The sequence below is a fragment of the Mesoplodon mirus genome (assembly GCF_964341445.2).
Source record: "Mesoplodon mirus genome assembly, chromosome: 8".
NCBI classification, from domain to species: Eukaryota; Metazoa; Chordata; class Mammalia; order Artiodactyla; family Ziphiidae; genus Mesoplodon; species Mesoplodon mirus.
Genome location: NC_138984.1, coordinates 68,349,838 through 68,370,410, shown reverse-complemented (window position 1 = coordinate 68,370,410; position 20,573 = coordinate 68,349,838). Strand labels below are relative to the sequence as shown.

Genomic DNA, 20,573 nt, shown 5'->3' with positions numbered 1-20,573 from the left:
AATATTTTGTGATTCTTTTCAGTTGACCCCACTTGGTAGAGCTGTCATAAATCTGACAGTGGCTTTCTCTCCTGATTCATAGCCCAAATTACCTTCCCTGACACATTTCCCTGACAGCCCACATTTATTTTCAGGGAGAATACCCCACCTGCCACTAACACGTTAAATTCAGATGACTGCCTGCATTATAATTGTACTAAGAAGATTGAAAAAATGTTAAATAAAATGTACAGATTTTATAAACCCAATGGGAAAAAGCCCACTTTTCTAGAATATAATTTTGATTTATTTCATCTGTAATAGAAAAAGTATACACTTATACTTCTTCTCATCATTGAAAAACAAAATTTTCCAAAAGCACGCACACCCCATAGATTTCACTGTCACACACTATTCCAGAGGCTACACTCTTCATCTGAGACAAGAAAAGAAAGAAACCACATGTACAGACCATGTGGAAGATAGGGTGTAAGAATTCTACAGCCTTCCATGTAGGGATGGTACTGAAAATGTGTTCTTCAAAGCTTTGCACATCACTCTGAAATACATTTCTAGTTTAAGGAGAAAGTGACAGTCTAAAATATGACATTATCATTTTTATTTTTAGCCCTTACACAGAACTTTTTCTAACATGCCTAGAAATTACTTGATAATTCTTTTGCCTGCTAAACTCTTGTTTATAAATTGGTGCTTAAATGGCAGGAGCAGAGTGTCTTCAGAGTTTGGGTGGATTTGAATTCTCTTATATAAAAATTGAGGTTTTGATTTGTTACCTACTGTAGAGCTCAGTCTACACCCCATTGCCAATCTCAGCGGTGAGAGACCTTGGACCGCAGAGCTTTTGCAGTCAGGCTTTTACTGATGAGGAAAGGTCTCGGTGGTTCCTGCCCTTATTATATAGTTCCTTAATTCATCTGCAGCTGCTTCAGCAGTGAGCTTGGAGAGTAGCTGCTGAGAAATGGGGTTGGGTGAAAGCCTAGCTACCTGCCAGAGAAGAGGTTTTTTTTTTTTTTTTTTAACCATATTAGGTCACCTGAGACAACAAACATAGTAATATTTTCCATCCCCCACCCCAAAGAGATCTGAGTATAAACATCTTGCATGTATAGTTCTTTAGAGTTTCTTCTGCACCTGTTGTGTACATATCCTGGACCAATCAGAATCGAAAACAGAAGTATTTCTAGTATTCTGTGATGTGAACTAACATGTTGGATTAGGAAAATTCACATCCCTGGAAAGCCAAGAGATATATTTGGAATGTAGTCTTATGTTTTGGAATATGTTATGTTTATATTAAGTGTGAAAACTTAATAAAGTTGGCTCTATATAAAGTTCCACATGCAAATCATCTATAGCATTCGTAGCAAAGAAAAGAAACTGCTCCTGAATTTACCATGATACCCATTTATAACCCAGCAATGTTGGAAATAAATGCTTTCAGTCTAAGCTTCCTGGGGTTGGGGGGCGTGGGGTGTGGACTGTATTTCTTGTACAGTCTTCCAGAAAGTCACAATATTCTGAATGCCTTTGTGTGTGAATATAATCGCTCCACCTAATGTTCCCAGTGCTTAGGACTTTGCTAACCAAATTCTGCCTCCACAGTATAAATACAAGGAAGCTTACGAGAAGGCAAAGGGAAAGCATGTGGGTTTTAGAAGCCTCCAGGATGATCCTAAGCTCGTCCACTATACGAATGTGGCAAAGTTACAGTCTGATCGTGAATACAAGAAGAACTATGAAAACACCAAAACCAGCTACCATACCCCTGGGGACATGGTTAGCATTACAGCTGCAAAGATGGCCCAGGATGTTGCCACCAATATCAACTACAAGCAGCCGATACATCACTACACATACCTACCTGATGCCCTGAGTCTTGAGCATACCAGGAATGTGAATCAAATTCAGAGTGATGTGAGTATGTATAATATTATAGACCTAGAGATGCTGGTACTGAACAGGTGATCATTTCTTCCTATTTTAGTAGACTTCACAATACAATAAGGTATTTGAAAAATGCACTTTAAAATATACAGTCATCATTGAAAGAGTAACAAAGGCATGGTAGACACGCTGTGTTTTACTAGCTTTCTGTGCTCCTATCGCAATCATTGATATTATCTTTATTAACTTATGGATCAAAGATAAAGCCATGTTCTACTAAGTACATAAGCCACCTTGGCTCTCAACAAAAGGAAATGGTTACTCCTGGTGGGCCTGCTTCAACGGCAGTATGTATAATATAAAATAGGAGCATTCTCTATTCTTTCTGAAATCAAGAATGTTCTTTTTCTTTTTTCTTCTTTTGTTTTTGAACTCAAGGTCACACTCTCATGCATGTAAATCTATGTAACGAGTCATCTAAAATGAACCAGGAGGGCTTTGTGATTGCAGCATGACTCATGGAGAGCTGCATGGGGGAGGGTGTTTAATATTCAGAGCATTTCCTGCTGCAGGAGCCAGGTTTTTGTAAGAATCATCCTTGGTAAAGGGAAAAAATTGTGTTCCTTTATTGTTGCTCAGTGAGAATGTCTCTCTCCAACTGAGATGGAGGAGCCCAGGTGGACGGTGTGGGTGAAATTCAAAAGTTGTGGAGATTTCAGTGAAATCAAAAGGAAAGCCCAATTTATTGTCAAAAGAGACACTTTTTTTTTTTTAGCAGTACCCATGGAAATATGTGGCCTACATTCTCTCCTGGAATGTTAATGCAGTCTAACAACAGAACTGCTTTTTCTTATGACCAAATTCTGGGTAAGGAGCTCTGTGGCAGAGATAGCCAAAAGCTCCAGTATAAACAGAAGCATGCTGACAGGTTGCTCTTCATTCCCCCCTGGATAGAATTACAGATTCCAGAAACAGCTCTTGAGTATGCACTAGGATATCTCCTTATCTGAGATTACTCTTTTACAGCATGTATATAAAGATGAGTACAACAACTTCTTCAAGGGCGTTGGATGGATTCCTTTTGGTTCTCTGGAGGTTGAGCAGGCCAAGAAAGCAGGCAATGCATTAAATGAGAGAAAGTACCGACAGCACCCAGATACCATCAAGTTCACAAGTGTGCCTGATTCCATGGGCATGGTTTTGGCTCAGCACAACACAAAGCAGCTAAGTGATGTAAGTGGTTTTCCTTCAAACAGTTTTGTCCATGAATAACCCCATGACCAGTTACTTCACAATCCTTCTTTTTTTTTTTTTTTTTTTTTTTTGCGGTACGCGGGCCTCTCACTGTTGTGGCCTCTCCCATTGCGGAGCATAGGCTCCGGATGCGCAGGCTCAGCGGCCATGGCTCATGGGCCCAGCCACTCCGTGGCATGTGGGATCTTCCCGGACCGGGACACAAACCCGTGTCCCCTGCATCGGCAGGCGGACTCTCAACCACTGCGCCACCGGGGAAGCCCCACAATTCTTCTTAATTCAATTCATGAGTGTGCATCTGTTTTAGCAAATCATCTGCTTTCAGAGGTATATCAAAAGGTTTTACTTTTGAAGCAACTTAGGACTTAAGAAGAACAGGAAGGAGAGAAGGACGATGTTCCAAATTTGCTTTGTTTTCCAAATGTAGCGAGTCTATGTTATTTATAAGCAGACCCCAACACTATACATATGAAATAAAATTATTTCTATTATAATCTATGACCTTGTCTGAATGGCAAACCAAGATATTTATTGCTCTGAGTTGCAAGAGTTCTACCTAGCCAGATGAGGAGAAGGCTAATGTCCTAATCCCCTTGCAAAATAAATAGGGCGACATTCTGAGAGAGAGAGACGCCTCTGGGGAAGAGTTAAGCAGTTTGCTTTCAGAGTCATCCAGAGTCTTTTTTCTGAGCCGAGGTCTATCTGGACCCTTTTTCTTAGTTAGAGGCTAATTACAATGCTCAGTGCTTCACCTCATTTGATAATTTCAGAGTTCTAAGATACCTCCCCCAGAAAGAGAGTGGTAAGTATAAAACAGAGAAGAGAGGACTTTTTGTGTCTTTAACCCCAGATATTCGAAGGTGGGGAATGCATTCTTCGGTTCAGATTTGAGGGTTCTCTGGATTTTATTTCTCACACCAGTCCCATATTACTACAGATGTTTCAAGATTAATTCTATTCTAGTGGTACTAAATGGTGTAGATTGTTCTGATTTCTTTTGTACTGACCGAGGTGTCACTTCTCCCTGTGTTTTTCCAGTTAGCTAGGAAAACCCTAAACTCACTATATGAAGTCTTCCTCATCCCAGTAAATGCCATCAACATCTACCTAATTACTCAAGCCTGAAACCTGGCAGTCACCATTGACACCTTCCCATGTGAACCCCCCTCATCCAATGCATCTACTGAGTTAGCCTCCCAAATCTCTCAGCCATCCTGTTGGAACACTTCTCTGTCTTTCAGTTGCCACCAACCCTAGTTCTGGCCTCCATATCTCATGTGGACAACTGTAATAATCCATTACCTGGACTCCCTGCCTGGGGTCACACAAAAACCAAAAAGACTGTCTTAAGACATAAATCAAATCATGTCCTTCTTATACTTAAAACCCCTTAGTAGCTTCTCCTTGAACTCAAAGTAAAATCTAAACTGTTAACTTGGTTGAAAAGGCCCTCAGCTCTGTGCCCCCGCCCCCCTCCTGTCTAATCCTCCTGGGACCCCGCTCAGCACATTCCAGCCCAGCGACCTTCAGTCCCTCAAGCTGGCCATGCCCCTTCTAGACCCAGGACCCTGAATGCTCTTCTTCTGCCTGGACCCTTCCCTTTTCTTCAAGTTTGGATGTAAATGTTACCTTTTTAGAGAGCCTTTGCTGAACCCCCACCCTGACCCTGTTCATTTCTTTCCTAAAGTTATTTTATTTACAACACATCACGAATTCTAGCTCTGTCTTACAGTTTATGTCCTATTCTCTGTTTCCTCTATTGGACTATAAGCTCCAAGAGGACAGGTCTGCCTTTTTCTTTTTAACCACTTTAAACACAGAACCTACCATGCTGCCTATTGATCAGACTGCTGTCCAATAAATATGGGTGGAATGAGCAGTGAATATGTCTGCCAACACTCCCTCTGTGTGATAATGTAGCTAATTGCCTTATAAATGGAAAAACACAAACGATAGTCTTCCTTTTTAAAGGAACGTGTGCTAGATGAAACTTACATTATGTTAGCTAATACGATTTGCACTCTGCCTCCTTTGTTTTTAGTTGAACTACAAGGTGGAGGGAGAGAAACGGAAGCACAAGTACACTATGGACCCTGATATACCGCAGTTTATTCAAGCCAAGGTCAATGCCTTCAACATGAGTGATGTGAGTATTTGGCCTGGTGCCCGTCTAGTATTGCTTACATGGGCCTCTCCTTTCCAGTTCTATATAACTCTAGCACTGGAATTTTAGGGGGAGCAAACTGAGTGTGGACCCTTTGAGTCTTTGATGGAGGAGGTCATTGAGAGGACGTGATTGCCAGGTGAACCTTGAGCTGGACCTGGGCAGTTGGAGGCTCCTCACCCCCTCCTGTCCTTGGAATGTAAGTTCTGCCCACTGTTCCCACAGTGGGAGCCATTTTCAAGGACACAGCCTTGAGAGACCAATGTGTTGTTGAGACCACTTGCACTGAATCCACTTGAGGCCTAAATAAACTTGTAAGGTTCTGGCAGGCGGGTGTGAAGATCTCCTTGTCTTGTGGCTGGCTGCCCAAGACAATCCTCGAATGTAAGTTCCCTTGTTTATTAAATCTGCCGCCTACCAAGCTGGAGTGGTCAGCCTGTTTTTTCAGTCTCTCCTTGCCCTCCATGTACGGGGACCAGTTTGCGAACCAACAGTCTCCAGATTGGATCCTTATCATAGAATATGAGACTAGAGCCTACCATACATTTCACTTAATGCAGACTTTTCCCAACTGTGAGCTATGACTCATTAGTGGGTTATAAAATCAATCTAGTAGGTTGTGTTCCATTTTTTAAAAAGTAAAACAAAATAGGACAGAGAGGATTGGAGAATACAGGAATGCACAGTCTGTAGTAAGGATAAGTATTGCTATTTCTATAACTTTTGTTTCAGTTATTTGTTAAACTTCTAAACTTCTAAACAAGTTTACCGTGATTTTCTTTAGAAACTCTTCTTTGTATGTGACTAGCATCTCTGTCTAATTGGTGGCGATGTTTAAATTTACTATTATGAATTATTTCCTTTTACTTTTAAAGCAAGTTGGTAAATTCTAATTTAAAGACATAATCCAACCTGGATAAAGTTGTTCATTTCTTAAAAGATGATTTAGTCATTCTTCCTAACATTTTAGGCTCTCTTTTATCTCCAAATAAACATTTTTAAAGTACTCATTTCTATGCTTTTGGTTTATTTAAAATTTCTTCCTGCTTTTATAAGTAATATTTAAACATTAATATTAATTAAAGCTGGGTGGTACTACATATGAACTTTTAATTTTACTATCCACATCTTTCTGTAAGTTTAAAATGTTTCATTATAAAAAATACAAAAAAATAAAAACATTACATGCTTATTATAGAAAAATTGGAAAATATAGAAAATTATGAAAAAATTAAAATCTTCTGTTATCCTACATTCAAAGCAATACCTTTCCATTGCTTTTTTTAATGCACACACATACATTTTTTACGGCAGTTGATATCATACTGTGTATATAGTTTACTGATTTTTTTTTTAAAAGAATAATTTCTAAAAGATGAACTAAGAGCCCTAACTCTGGATTCTTTTAATAGAAAGGGATATATTATGACATATTTTATAAGAAAGATTTTGGTTTCCTGTTTCCTCTTTTAATTATGTCAGATAATAAAATAATCTTTCCTTTTTTCAAGGCTAAGTATAAAGCAGATTGGAAGAAAACCCTTGCTAAGGGCTATGATTTGAGACCAGATGCCATTCCAATTGTTGCTGCAAAAAGTTCAAGGAATATTGCTAGCGATGTAAGTCTAATTTGCAAGTAGTAAACTCTCTTTATATTTAAAAAATATTTACATGGTGTATGAGGTTATATGAGCTATATTAGGAAGCAAATAAAAAATTGTAGTATAAAAATAATTCCTAATATCTTAGGTACCAAGGATTTTTTTATCTTAAAAATATTTAAAAACTCAGTAAGTTGTTACAAAGAAGATAATATTTTTAACTGTCAAATACATGGAATTCTCATTAATATTATTATTATGAACTTGAAAACTGCTTTTTTTTTTTTTTTTTTTTTGCGGTATGCGGGCCTCTCACTGTTGTGGCCTCTCCCGTTGTGGAGCACAGGCTCCGGACGCGCAGGCCCAATGGCCATGGCTCACGGGCCCAGCCGCTCTGCGGCATGTGGGATCTTCCCGGACCAGGGCACGAACCCATGTCCCCTGCATCGGCAGGCGGACTCCCAACCACTGCGCCACCAGGGAAGCCCGAAAACTGCTTTTTATTTGGATTTTGTTAAGAAAAAAGCCTTGATATACTAAAATATTACTAAATCAAAAAATTCTCCCAGTATTTTAAAAGAATACAATTTTTTTATAATATAATTTCCATAAAGAAAAAAATCTGGTGAAATATGGAAAACCAGGAAGAATTATGTATTAAATGACAGCATTTCAGTTACCTACTTACTTATTTACTTAATTAATTAATTACTTTTTATAAGTTTTATTTTCTATAGGAATTGATATACCTTGATAGAGTAGAAACTCATTCATTTGGAGTCCAATATACTAATTTTTATAATGTCTTTGCTGCAATTTACTCAGGATTATGCAAATACTTTATAAGGTGATGCAAATTAATCATAGAAACAGATAATAAAAACTATATACACCAAAAATCCTTAATAAACTTTTCAGGAACCTTTGATCGTATTCAAAGAATCCACTTATGAATTATCTAGATATAAACTACAATTTATTCCATTCTTAATTATCCCCAGAGCAGATCTCAAGACCATCCATTGGAAATATTTTGCTAGTTGTTTACTTAAAAATACTAAAAAACTTAGGTGTTACCTAGATTCAGACTGAATTTGGCTATTGCTTAATTTGTGGTATAAATTCAATTTAACACTTTAATATTTCATACAATCTACCCTATCAAACTTCTGTCTGCCCTTCTTTTTCATGTAGTTCAAATATAAGGAGGCCTACGAGAAAGCCAAAGGCAAACAAATTGGATTTCTCAGTCTTCAGGATGATCCTAAACTGGTTCACTACATGAATGTAGCCAAAATACAGTCCGATCGTGAGTACAAAAAGGGCTATGAAGCCAGCAAGACCAAGTATCACACTCCCTTGGATATGTTCAGTGTGACAGCAGCCAAGAAATCTCAGGAGGTAGCCACCAACGCCAACTACAGACAACCCTTCCACCAGTACACCCTGCTGCCTGATGCCTTGAACGTGGAGCATTCCAGGAACGCGATGAAGATTCAAAGTGATGTATGTAGCAGCCATCAGATTGTCAGCATAAAATTAGTTATCCATTTCTAGCTGACGGCTAAGAAGAACTAGAAATCGGCAATTCCATTTACTCCATCCTAAACCTGGTTGGACTCACTGTAATTAGGAATCCTCTCCAGAACTTGGAGTTTTAGAATTTCACTCATTTGAACTATATATATAGTTTTCTTTAGTTATTATGTATATATATACTTAAACTTTGGAAATTAGACCCAATATGTGTTGTATTCTGTGAAAGACTAACAGGTTCAAATGGGTACTATATAGTATCCCATCCAGTGTAAAATTCTGTTAACGTTCCCCCCAAGAAAGTTAAATTTTTAAAGGAATTATTGGGTCAGGATTTTCTGTTCAAAACCACTGTGAATACAATCACTTTATAATTAATTTTTTTCTGAAGGATGGTAGGGAATAAAAAGCAGGTTATTCTCCCAGTCCCTCCACCCTTTTTTGTTTTTTTCCTCTTTTTGAAAATGAGCAAATCATCTGGTCAAAGAAACCCAAGCCCTGACTCTTTCTGAAATGAGAATTTCCTTTTTCGTTGTGAAGAACCTGTACAAATCTGACTTCACCAATTGGATGAAAGGGATCGGCTGGGTGCCCATAGATTCACTGGAGGTGAAGAAGGCAAAGAAAGCAGGAGACATTCTTAGCGAGAAGAAGTACCGCCAGCACCCTGAGAAGCTAACGTTCACATATGCCATGGACACAGTGGAACAAGCACTAAACAAAAGTAACAAACTGGTTATGAACAAGGTAAGAACTCACCTGCTGGCCTCAGCCTCAGAACCCCTGCAGTGCTCAGACCATTGAACCAAGCAGTGCCACTTTGACCTTCATCAGCGTTTTCATCTTTCTGATGGTCGTGGTCATGGCGGTGGTGGTAGAAGGGGGCAGTCTATAACCGTCATCGTGTCTAGAGAGCTCCCACTTATACCAACCCCAGGCTGCCTATCAACCTCATGCTGACTGTGTGCTAGAACCACAAAACTCTATGTAATGTGTGGTTGGAGCACGATAGCCTTTGTTGTTTCAGTGGAAGAGGTGGAAGAGTACATCCCTTGTTTGATGATTTTTAAAATCATGTGTCCAGTCTCATCAGCCCATCTTCTTGCTATTTCATTCATTTTCCAATATCAGATTTAACCTCTTCTACCATGGAGATGTGAGTCTCTTCCTCTTGACAGCACATTGCAGATTTGTCCTGCTGTACAGTCATGTGCCTGCCTTTCTTGTTGTAGAGGCTCTACACTGAAAAATGGAACAAAGACAAGACCACCGTTCATGTCATGCCTGATACTCCAGGCATTTTACTCTCCAGAGTCAACCAAATCACCATGAGTGATGTGAGTAGATTAACAACAACAACAAAGATGCAAGGAGCGGGGGGTGGCAGGGGGAGGGAAGAGTTTGAAGGGAACTAATAGTTGTGGAATATCTGTCTTCCACATGACAACCACTTTAAAATTAGGGTCCCCATTCTAACACGACTAACAAGATGCTGGTGTTTTTCTGCTTCATCATTTAGAAACTGTACAAAGCTGGCTGGGAAGAAGAAAAGAAGAAAGGATATGACCTGAGGCCTGATGCCATCCCAATAAAGGCTGCAAGAGCCTCCAGAGACATTGCCAGTGATGTAAGTGCTTCCACTGATGCTTATTTAGTCTAAACGAGAAAAAGAGCAAATAAGCCAAGCTCATGTGTATGCAGGAGCTGTAATCAGCTCTGTCCAGTGTTGGTGGGACCACTGTCCCATGTAACACACAAGACACCTCCCTTCACCCAGTCCAAGGATGCTCTAATTATTTGTTCATCATTCAATGTAAAAAGTGACAGGGTCTTATTAAAATAAGTTACTTTTAGAGTGCTTAAGTTGTTTATGGGCAATTCCTAGCAAACATAGGGATGTGATCTGTGCACTTTACCCAGAAGATCCATTACCAAGATCTTTCCTGAATGTAGAGGTGCACCATGAAAAGTGGTGCCTGCAGCCTTTTCTGCTGGTTACACAGCAGAGTGGGAAAAGCTGCTTTCTAAAAAACCCTAAAACAACTTATTTACACATCACTTTGATTAACTCTGAGATGATATTTTTTCCCTCATGGACTCAAGTCTGTCAAGAAATTAGAAGTAAAAATATTTTGCTCCTAGGGCTTCCCTGGTGGCACAGTGGTTGAGGGTCCGCCTGCTGATGCAGGGGACACGGGTTCGTGCCCCTGTCTGGGAGGATCCCACATGCCACGGAGTGGCTGGGCCCGTGAGCCATGGCCGCTGAGCCTGCGCGTCCGGAGCCTGTGCTCCACAACGGGAGAGGCCACAACAGTGAGAGGCCCGCATACCGCAAAAAATAAAATAAAATAAAATAAATTTTGCTCCCAGTCCCCCCACCCCACCAACAACTCCTTCTTTTGTAAGTTTAGAGTAGCTCTAAAACCCTACACCTATGACAAAGCTAATGGCACGTAGTGAATTATATTTTGTTCTCTTTCTTTCACTATCTTCATCACCATGTTTCTTTTCCATCCACAGTACAAGTACAGGCAAGCCTATGAACAAGCCAAAGGGAAACAAATTGGCTTCCGGAGCCTAGAGGACGACCCCAAGTTGGTGCACTTCATGCAAGTGGCCAAGATGCAGTCAGACCGGGAGTACAAGAAGGCGTACGAGAAATCCAAGACATCCTTCCACACCCCGGCGGACATGCTCAGCATGGTGGCAGCCAAGAAGTCTCAGGAAGTGGCCACCAACACTGACTACAGGAACGTGATCCATACCTACAACATACTTCCTGATGCCATGAGCTTTGTATTGGCCAAAAACATGATGCAGATTCAAAGTGATGTACGTGACAGCCACAACATTTGCAGAACATTTACTTTGGATAATAAGCAAATCATGAAAGACCATAAGTAATGACATTTTGAAAATCCTGAAAGAAATTCATATGTAATTTCCCAATGAGGTGTTTCATTTTTTTACCTTAGATTGAATTTATTTTTTTTAACACAAAAGGGATGAACCCTATCTATTATTGTTGTGAGCATTATTGTATGCTAGATCAGCAGTAACACATGAAATTTGGTTTCAGAAAGAATGTGTTGAAGGAAATATATCTAGCAGAGAGTCAGAAGTATAAGAAGTTCCTGATTAAGGAGTAAGAGGTAAAACAGAAAGTCAGGTAACTTGAGAGCTACTGTCCCTCACTCCCAACCAGCTTTCATTTCCAGCTTTATAATTGCCTATCTTACTTACTGATGAAATAATAAGGAGGTGATGGCTGAAAAGCTATTAGAATAAATGTGAGGAATGCACAGAGAGTGTAAAGCCAAGAATTGAGCTATAGAGGCCCTTTGGTGGCTAGGGAAAGTGAATATAAATTATGAACCAAATGCAGGCCATGATGAGCCTATGTTTCTCTTTGGAAATATAAGAGATGAGCTATAGCTGGGGAGGTACATAAGTACCCAAATGAAAGCAACCGTGGTACAGTTATAGAGGGAAATGTCTGATTTGAGGGGAAAAAATCGAAATTTGCACAAAGTATCAGTGAGGTTTCTGGAATACCCGAAGGAGTTGTAACCATGGTGGCTGCTCAAAGGCTTATAGCAAAAGAGAGAAATGGAGTCCTCTAAGTCTCCTATTAACCAAGGGGACTTGGGGATTTTTGTAAGAAAGTTAGTCCAGCATGGTCACCTTTCTTGAGATAGTAGTCACATGGTAGATTGATCTATTTGGTATTTCTTAGCACTTTTTCTTTATGAAGACATTGAGAGAAGCAAATAAATCACAAAGATATTGCTGCTTGTTTTAAATTCCTCATGTAAGGAAATGTAAAAAAAATAAAATTTAGGGTTAAAAGTAATTAAAGTTGAATATACTATTGGTTGAAAACTGAAGTGGAACTTATGGAATATTAAATACTCGCTCATGGTTCTTGGAAGATTTTGTTTCTTCTCATCCTCGAACTTTTCCTCTTTTGCAGAATCAGTACAAAGCTGACTATGCTGACTTCGTGAAGGGCATTGGATGGCTCCCTCTGGGCTCCGTAGAGGCTGAGAAAAACAAGAAAGCCATGGAGATTATCAGTGAAAAGAAGTACCGCCAACACCCAGACACTTTGAAGTATTCCACCTTGATGGACTCAGTGAACATGGTTTTGGCCAAGAATAATGCAAAAATTATGAACGAAGTAAGTCTTTCAATAATGTAGTGTTTCATAAGCATCAGGAATAAGCCAGGCATATCCTACATTTAATCTACAGGTTTTGATAACAGTTTTACAGCATCATAATTAATGTTTCCTCTACCTTGAAAAAGGGTCTTGTAGTTAAAAAAACAAACAAAAAAGATAGAAATTAGTCCTAATAAGTGCCCTCTCCAAATGCTCAATGAACCACCCTACCTAATAGACATAACAAATTAAGTATGGACTCTTTTCTTTCAATGCAGATCTTGAAAATGAGTCCCATTTGTCTAAGGCGAAGTTAGTAGAAGCTCATTATGCTGAATCAGTAGACTGTAGGGCTGACAACAGCTGGGTGTTGCAGCCCACCCCTGCTTCCTTGCTCTTTTGATGGAATAAAAGAAAACTCCTAGACTACATGGCTGTAGCAGCATTCTGAGCCAGGACCTTCTCTGAGCAATGCTGAGAGCGATAGCTCTCCACCAGTAGTCATTAATGACTCCAGCCTTTAGAAAAGCCTTACTGTAGTTTGACATAATTAGCCATAATTTGATTTCAGGACCAACAAGTACATCACCCTTGGACATCTGTTTTTAAGTTGCAAATAATAAAATAATTGCAACAGCAATTGGTTATATTTTGTGCATCATAATTAGAAATGCCATTGATTAACCAAAAAGGGGAAAAATAATTTGGACCTGAACATGAAACGGTTGCAGAAAATGACGTAGAAAGATAGAGCTGTATTATGCTAAGTCTCTGAGTAAATCCTCTGGAGTCTTCTGAGAAAGAATTTTGTCAAGAAGACCAACCTCTTTGAAAGGGACTTGTTGACACAAGGCAAAAGCCTCAGTGCCCCTTTTAAGACTTAGAATTTAAACTACCACAAACATATATTAACTTTTTAAATATTAAATTAAGCCTTTCATTTTTTCAGTGTTAAAGATTACCATTTTAAAATAATCATGCCAAGATGAGAATCACAGAAATAGCAAATGCTAACATTGAGAGATATCTTGGTGGTCATCAGGTTGAACCCCTTCCTTGAAGAGTTGAGGAAAGGGTGGCCCAGAGAGGCAAGGCACCTCCCTTAAAGACACACAGCAGGTCAATGACATGGTCTGGACTAGAACTAGTACTCTAATGACTAACTATTGCTCTTTCCATTAGAATTGTGCTTCCAATACTATAATCACTAGCCACATGTGATGACAAATCTCACTTAATTAAAATTAATATTAATAATTTGTTCTTCATTCACATTAGCTACATTTCAAGTGACTGATAGCCCCGTGTGGCTAGGGACTGTCGTGTTGATGACACAGATGACACAGAACATTTTCAACATTGCATAGTTCTGTTGGATCGTGCTGGTCTTGATCAGAAGTCAGAAAATTAGTTTTTGTAAATAAAATTTTATAGTAACACAGCCACAGCTATTCATCTGCATATCATCTGTGGCCGCTTTTGCACTGCAACAGCAGAGCTGAGTAGTTCATAACAGAGATTCTGTGGCCCACAAAGCCTAACATTATTTACTATCTGGCTCTTTACGTTTACTGACCCCTGATCTAGAAAAAGACTGTAGCAGAAGTTTTGGGTTTGTTTTTTAATCAAACCTGGCTAAAACAAAGAGATAGCATTTTTCACCTATAAGATTTGCAAAGATTTAAAAAGTTGTGTGATATACAGTATTGGAAAGGGAGTTAATGTAAACTTCTAATCAACAGTTTTTGTTAATATTTGTTAAAATTGAAACTTCAGTTGCCCAATACCCTTCAGAAATCCTCATGTATGTGCAAAGATGTACGCACATACATACACATGGTAATATTTTTTGCAGGTTAGGGTCCCCAAAAAGAGATGCTGAGATGGAATTTGGGGTACAGGGCATTTTTCAGGGATCAGTACCAGTGAGGGGACTTGAGGATATGGGGAGGGGGAAAGGTAAGCTGGGACAAAGTGAGAGAGTGGCATGGACATATATACACTACCAAATGTAAAATAGATAGCTAGTGGGAAGCAGCCACATAAAACGGAGATCAGCTCGGTGCTTTGTGACCACCTAGAGGGGTGGGATACGGAGGGTGGGGGGGAGGGAGATGCAAGAGGGAAGAGATATGGGAACATATGTATATGTATAACTGATTCACTTTGTTATAAAGTAGAAACTAACACACCATTGTAAAGCAATTATACTCCAATAAAGATGTAAAAAAAAAGGGGGGGGGCAAGAGGGGTCCAACTGTGATGCCAGCCCTACAAAGCCTATGCCAGTGCCCCAGAGGGCTCTCGAGTATATACGGCCTGCCGGAAGTGTCCTGAACTGGGTGGAACGGCCAGGCCTTTGTACCACCACTCTGATGAGTAACTGGATGGCCACCAGGGAAGAGTGTGCTCTTGAGTGAGGCAACAAAACCTTGAAGCAAGTGCCAGTTTGGAGGCTGTCTGCCAATAGTTTGTGCAACCAGTCCTTCCTTGAGTGAGTATCTGGGTTGTACATCTCCAGGCCCACCACAAAGATCATGGCATCATTGCTTATAGTAGAAAAAACTAGAAACAACAAATTAAATGTCTATCAATGGAGAACTGGTTAAATCAATTGGGTTACACCTCTTCATGGAATACTGCACAGCTCTTTAAATGAATGAAGTAAATTATTAAGAGGGCTGAAAGATGTCTAACCTATAATATTAAGTAAAAAAGCAAGATGTAAAACATGTTTTATATAACCTCATTTATATTAAAAAAAAAGGAGTATATGTGGACTTTAATATGCATAGAAAATTTTAGGATGGAGATGCTATATCCAGGCTGTAAAATAGGAAGGCAGGACATTTTACTTTCCATCTTACATCCTCTCCACTGTCTTGTTTGAATGAGCACCTTTTTCCTTTAAATTTTTAAAAAATAAGAGCCAGCTAATAAAAATACATAAAATATTGACATTTGTGTACAATAATATATATGTACTAAGTGACTTCCTTTAAAACTTTTAAATACTAACTTCCACTGGTTTTTTCTTCTCTTTTCTTTCTTTCTTTTTTCCTTCCTTCCTTCCTTCCTTCCTTCCATTTTTCTTTTCTTTTTTTCTTTCCAGCACCTCTACAAACAAGCATGGGAGGCTGACAAGACCAAAGTCCACATCATGTCTGATATCCCCCAGATTACTCTGGCAAAGGCACATGCAATTAATATGAGTGATGTGAGTATAATTCCTCCAGTTGTCATCTTTCTTTCCTACCTATTTGAACCAATAAAAACAAATTAACTAATTAATGGCTCGATTTTGAGAATGACTGTTTTGACAATGAGTGGGAACCCACAAATGAGAATCTTTCTCTTTCTAATCTTGCTTTGCTAAGAGTAGGAGTAGGCCTGTTGATGGAACAGCAGTTAGGAATTCGAAGGGCAGTTGGATTTTGTTCTAGGAGTAGGTACTTCTTATCAAACTAAGAGAAGTAAAGAGAATGGTTTAGAGCCCAGGATAAGAGATAAAGAAAGAGTGAATCCCAGGACTTTCTTAAAGAGTCCCTCTACCAAGCTTTTGAAATGATTCTAAAGAGGCAGTCTTGGGAAAAGTTAAATGGAAAGGGAAGAATAACATTTTGAAGAATTTAGGTCAAGCCCCGTAAGGAATGTGCAACACTTACTGTTAGAAACTGCATAGGTGTTTTATTTCACTTCCTTTCTCATCCTAACCAGTTGTCAGGAAACCTCAAATCCTACCAGTGTTTTTTAATAAAGATTTATTTATTATTTATTTATTTATAATAAATGCTGCATCGTGTCTTAGTTGCAGCACGCGGGATCTTCATTGAGGCGTGCAGGATTTTCGTTGAAACACACGGGCTTCTCTCTGGTTGTGGCATGCAGTTTTCTCTTCTCTAGTTGTGGCATGCAGGCTCCAGGGCAGGTGGGCTCTGTAGCTGTGGCACATGGGTTCCAGAGCACGTGGGCTCTGTAGTTTTGCCGCTCGCAGGCTCTCTAGTTGAGGTGCACGGGCTCAGTAGTTGTGGCGTGCGGGCTTAGTTGCCCGGCGGCATGTGGGATCTTAGTTCCCTGACCAGGGATCGAACCTGGGTCCCCTGCATTGGAAGGTGGATTCTTTACCACTGGACCATCAGGGAAGTCCCCCTACCAGTTTTTTTCTTTTGTTTGTTTGAATTACACAGGGATTTGGAATTGTTGACTTCTTTTTGGATTGTAGTATCCACACAATTATATACATAAAAGTGTCAATTGCAAAACAGTGAAGTCTTTTGATGTAAAAACATGGCTATTTTGTATTCTACTCTTGACTCTTATTTGACAAAATGCATCAGTAAGAATCTACTGGGCTTTCACATTTTTAAAAAGCATATTTACAACCTAATAGAGACCAGTAGCTCTTACTTTTTCTGGTGGTTTTTTGAAGATGTTTTAATTTGTAATAGATTTTGTTTTCAAACACAGTTATGTTATTTGTGAGAGCATTTAGCCCTTGAACCACAAATGAAGCATTCTGCTGAAAGATTAAAAAAAAAAAAAAGATGCTGCAGTGCCATTTTACTCTTTTAAAATAAACCCAGACTTTCCTATTTAGAAGAAAACTATTTCCTTTGCCTCTCTTTCCAGAAACTCTACAAACTTTCTTTGGAAGAGTCTAAAAAGAAAGGGTATGATCTCAGAACTGATGCCATTCCTATCAAAGCTGCCAAAGCCTCAAGAGATATTGCAAGCGATGTAAGTCTGAAGGAAAGCAGTCACCTGACTGGGAGTTTCTAATCTACCAAAATAATAAGGGCTGAGTTTTAGAAACACTGAGTGAATAAAATATGAGAAAGAAAGCATGCCTGCTAACAATAGTCCCATTCTGTTCTGTAAATGCTTCTTAGCCTTGCTCTTGTGTTTTCTCTGGTATTCTGAAAAAACAGAATGCCAGCCACATTATGACCACCTTTGTACTCCATCACCAAGGCTATGGCCGGTAGAAATCCAAAGCCCTTCACTAAGTTTTCTTAAGACTTGTGTTGTTCTTGCCTCCTGCCTCTTAGGCTCTGTCTTCCCAACAGGATGTCCCAGGAAGTGGTGTGCTGGGGGTCCTGATCTTTTGTGCTCATGATAGCTGATTATTAAATAATCATGAATTTTGCAAACCAGTTGTTAAACTATTGGTAGCTTGGTATCAACCGTAATGGGAGTACTTACACCACAGAAATTGGCAAACACTACAAATTAGGGCTTTTTTCCCCCAGAGAGCTGGTGTGCCAACACACCATTGCCATAACACATCACCTTTATGAAACTCAATTCTTTCATTTGGTTGTTTCCACAAGAAATCCACTCACAGTGAACATTTAATAATTTGGGGGTAATGAGAGGAGAACATTCAGAGCACTCGTTCCTTAGCCATCCCCCAGGTCTACTTTCTCTTTCCTCTTCCATCTCTGCTCTTCATTTTTCCTACCTACCCATCCCTATCCCACTCCTACATTGTCCTGAGGACTCCAAACTTCTCCCTCTATTGTGCTGGAGTCATTTGGCTCTCCCAGCTCCTAACCCCTAAGTTGTACACCCGAACCCACAAGAGATAGGCAGAATAAGGAGTTTTCCATGCATCAGGATCTCCCCCTGAAAGAGGGAACTTGGTGATAAATAGTAAAATTTCTTCCCCATTATACCAGAGTAGAGAGTCTTAAAAGAAAGAAAGCTCCACAAATATAAAGCTACCCTAAAATTATACTGTGTGTCTCATAATTAAGCCTCTTCTCATCAGTGAAAGACTGGCTGGATGATTTTTCAGGGCAACATTAAACTGCTTAGAACATTCTGCTTTTTTTTCTCTCATTTGCTGTACACTTATTACCTACTAAATGTTCTTTAACAACAGTGTATGTGTGAAAATCTGGGTGGTGTATCATCACAAGATCCATGTTCTAAGCTTTAATGACTTTAGGAAGTCACTCACCCCTCTGGCCTCAGCTTACTGTTCTCTAAAATGGGGGCAGTAACAATAACTTTGCTGTCTACCTCACAAGGTATAGTTGTGATGATCAACTTACACAAATAAATGTGAAAAAAGTGTTTTGTGAACTGTAGAATTCTATAAAAGTATCCCTTTTTATGAAATACAGAATATTAACACTAGAATGATTTCTGGTCAAGGGAATAGCTCTGAATAAATATTCAAATTTTTCTTCACAGTATAAATACAAACACAATTATGAAAAGGAGAGGGGGAAGATGGTTGGTTTCCGCAGTCTTGAGGATGATCCCAAATTAGTCCACTCCATGCAAGTGGCCAAGATGCAATCTGATCGGGAGTACAAGAAAAACTATGAGAAAACCAAGACCAGCTACCACACCCCTGCTGACATGCTCAGTGTCACGGCCGCCAAGGATGCCCAAGCCAAAGTCACCAACACCAACTACAAGCACCTGATTCACAAGTACATCCTCCTTCCAGACTCCATGAACATCCAGCTGTCCAAGAATATGAATCACATACAGAGTGATGTAAGGCTGTCTTCTTTCTGAGTGATGGTTGCATTCTTAGCATGAGAAGGGAGATTACAGGCTCCTGTGCCACAGTTTTGTATCTAAATTGATAAGGTAAAGTAGAATGTGCTTCTTCTCTTTATAGAATGAATATAAGCTGGACTACAATGAATGGTACAAAGGGCTTGGCTGGAGTCCAGCTGGTTCCCTAGAAGTGGAGAAGGCCAAGAAAGCAACTGAAAATGCCAGTGATCAGAAATACCGCCAGCACCCTAGCAACTTCCAGTTTAAGAAGCTGAATGACTCCATGGACATGGTTCTTGCCAAGCGGAATGCGCATACCATGAACAAGGTAGACAGAACAGCTATCCTTCCTTGTAGCTCCCAGCCAGACAGGGCTAGCAGTCTCTGGTTCTTGTTTGGGAAATTTAATTTGGGCCCACCACTTCTATGCAGTGGCAAACAGTACCAGAGCACTCCCCTACACCATTTTCTTCTGCTCCCTACCTCTTATTTTTATTTTACTTGCGCTTCTAATTAAGTTAGGAATTATTTGTTCTTTTAAATTATTTTTTTAAGTCTGAGTTTATTTTTGGTGTCTTTTCTGAATCATATACTACTTTAGTTACTAAATTAACTTAAGCTAATTCAAATTGAGTGCATTCAAATATTGTTATATTTTTTCTTTCTTGTTTGTCCTAAAAAGTTATTAAATTTTAAATGTATGCTTTTTAACTTTCTAGTACCTATACACCGTTGATTGGAACAAAGATAAAACCAAGGTTCATGTGATGCCAGATACACCAGATATTTTACAAGCCAAGCAAAATCAAACACACTACAGTCAGGTAAAGCTACATAAAAATTTTGCTTGAAACTAATTGAACGTTTTAAATGATGGCATGGTATATAATTGATGTAAATGCTGAAGCAGTGGAAATGAATGACTCAAACTGGTTAGCGTAGGGATGTTGCAGTTTATGGTGGTTTAAAGCAAGCACTTTGGCTGTGATTATATATCCCATGGAGTAGGCATCGTGCCTGTTTTGTTTATTTCAGTACTCATTGTGCATGGCGCAGTATAGAAAATTGATAAATAGCTGTTGGAAGAAAAAATTGCACCAAACAGAACTAGTATGAGCTTTGGCTTTGCCATTTATGAATTGTGTAATATTGGGTCTAAACCTTAATTTCCTCATCCCTAAAATTGGGACCATAAAAGTGCCTATGACATTGAATTGCTATGAGGACCAAATGGGAAATTCCATGAAGGGTTCTCATCACAGTGCCTGGCACATAGTAAGCACTGGATGGCCTTCAGCTATTTTTATTATTGTCCAGTTTTAACATGTGCATCCATTCAATAAATTTGATTCAGAAAGATTAACTTATTTATTGCACTTTACAAAAGGCATTTCATTATCTATTACTTTTATCATTTAGATAATTAAAATATGTTACCTGACCCTTTTTTAAAAAA

The 20,573-nt window shown here is 39.2% G+C and overlaps 1 protein-coding gene across 1 annotated transcript in view; it reads left to right on the top strand.

Moving 5' to 3' along the window:
* The window catches only part of NEB (nebulin), a 264,486-nt gene that overhangs the window by 93,582 nt on the left and 150,331 nt on the right, over positions 1-20,573 (top strand). Inside the window, exons 32-46 of the mRNA XM_082630423.1 lie at positions 1,603-1,914; positions 2,911-3,117; positions 5,180-5,284; positions 6,814-6,921; positions 8,098-8,409; positions 8,980-9,186; positions 9,672-9,776; positions 9,959-10,066; positions 10,960-11,271; positions 12,413-12,619; positions 15,714-15,818; positions 17,231-17,338; positions 18,800-19,111; positions 19,239-19,445; positions 19,837-19,941. Coding sequence (XP_082486549.1) covers positions 1,603-1,914; positions 2,911-3,117; positions 5,180-5,284; positions 6,814-6,921; positions 8,098-8,409; positions 8,980-9,186; positions 9,672-9,776; positions 9,959-10,066; positions 10,960-11,271; positions 12,413-12,619; positions 15,714-15,818; positions 17,231-17,338; positions 18,800-19,111; positions 19,239-19,445; positions 19,837-19,941 — 2,820 coding nt within the window. The remainder of the gene's footprint in view (positions 1-1,602; positions 1,915-2,910; positions 3,118-5,179; positions 5,285-6,813; positions 6,922-8,097; positions 8,410-8,979; positions 9,187-9,671; positions 9,777-9,958; positions 10,067-10,959; positions 11,272-12,412; positions 12,620-15,713; positions 15,819-17,230; positions 17,339-18,799; positions 19,112-19,238; positions 19,446-19,836; positions 19,942-20,573) is intronic.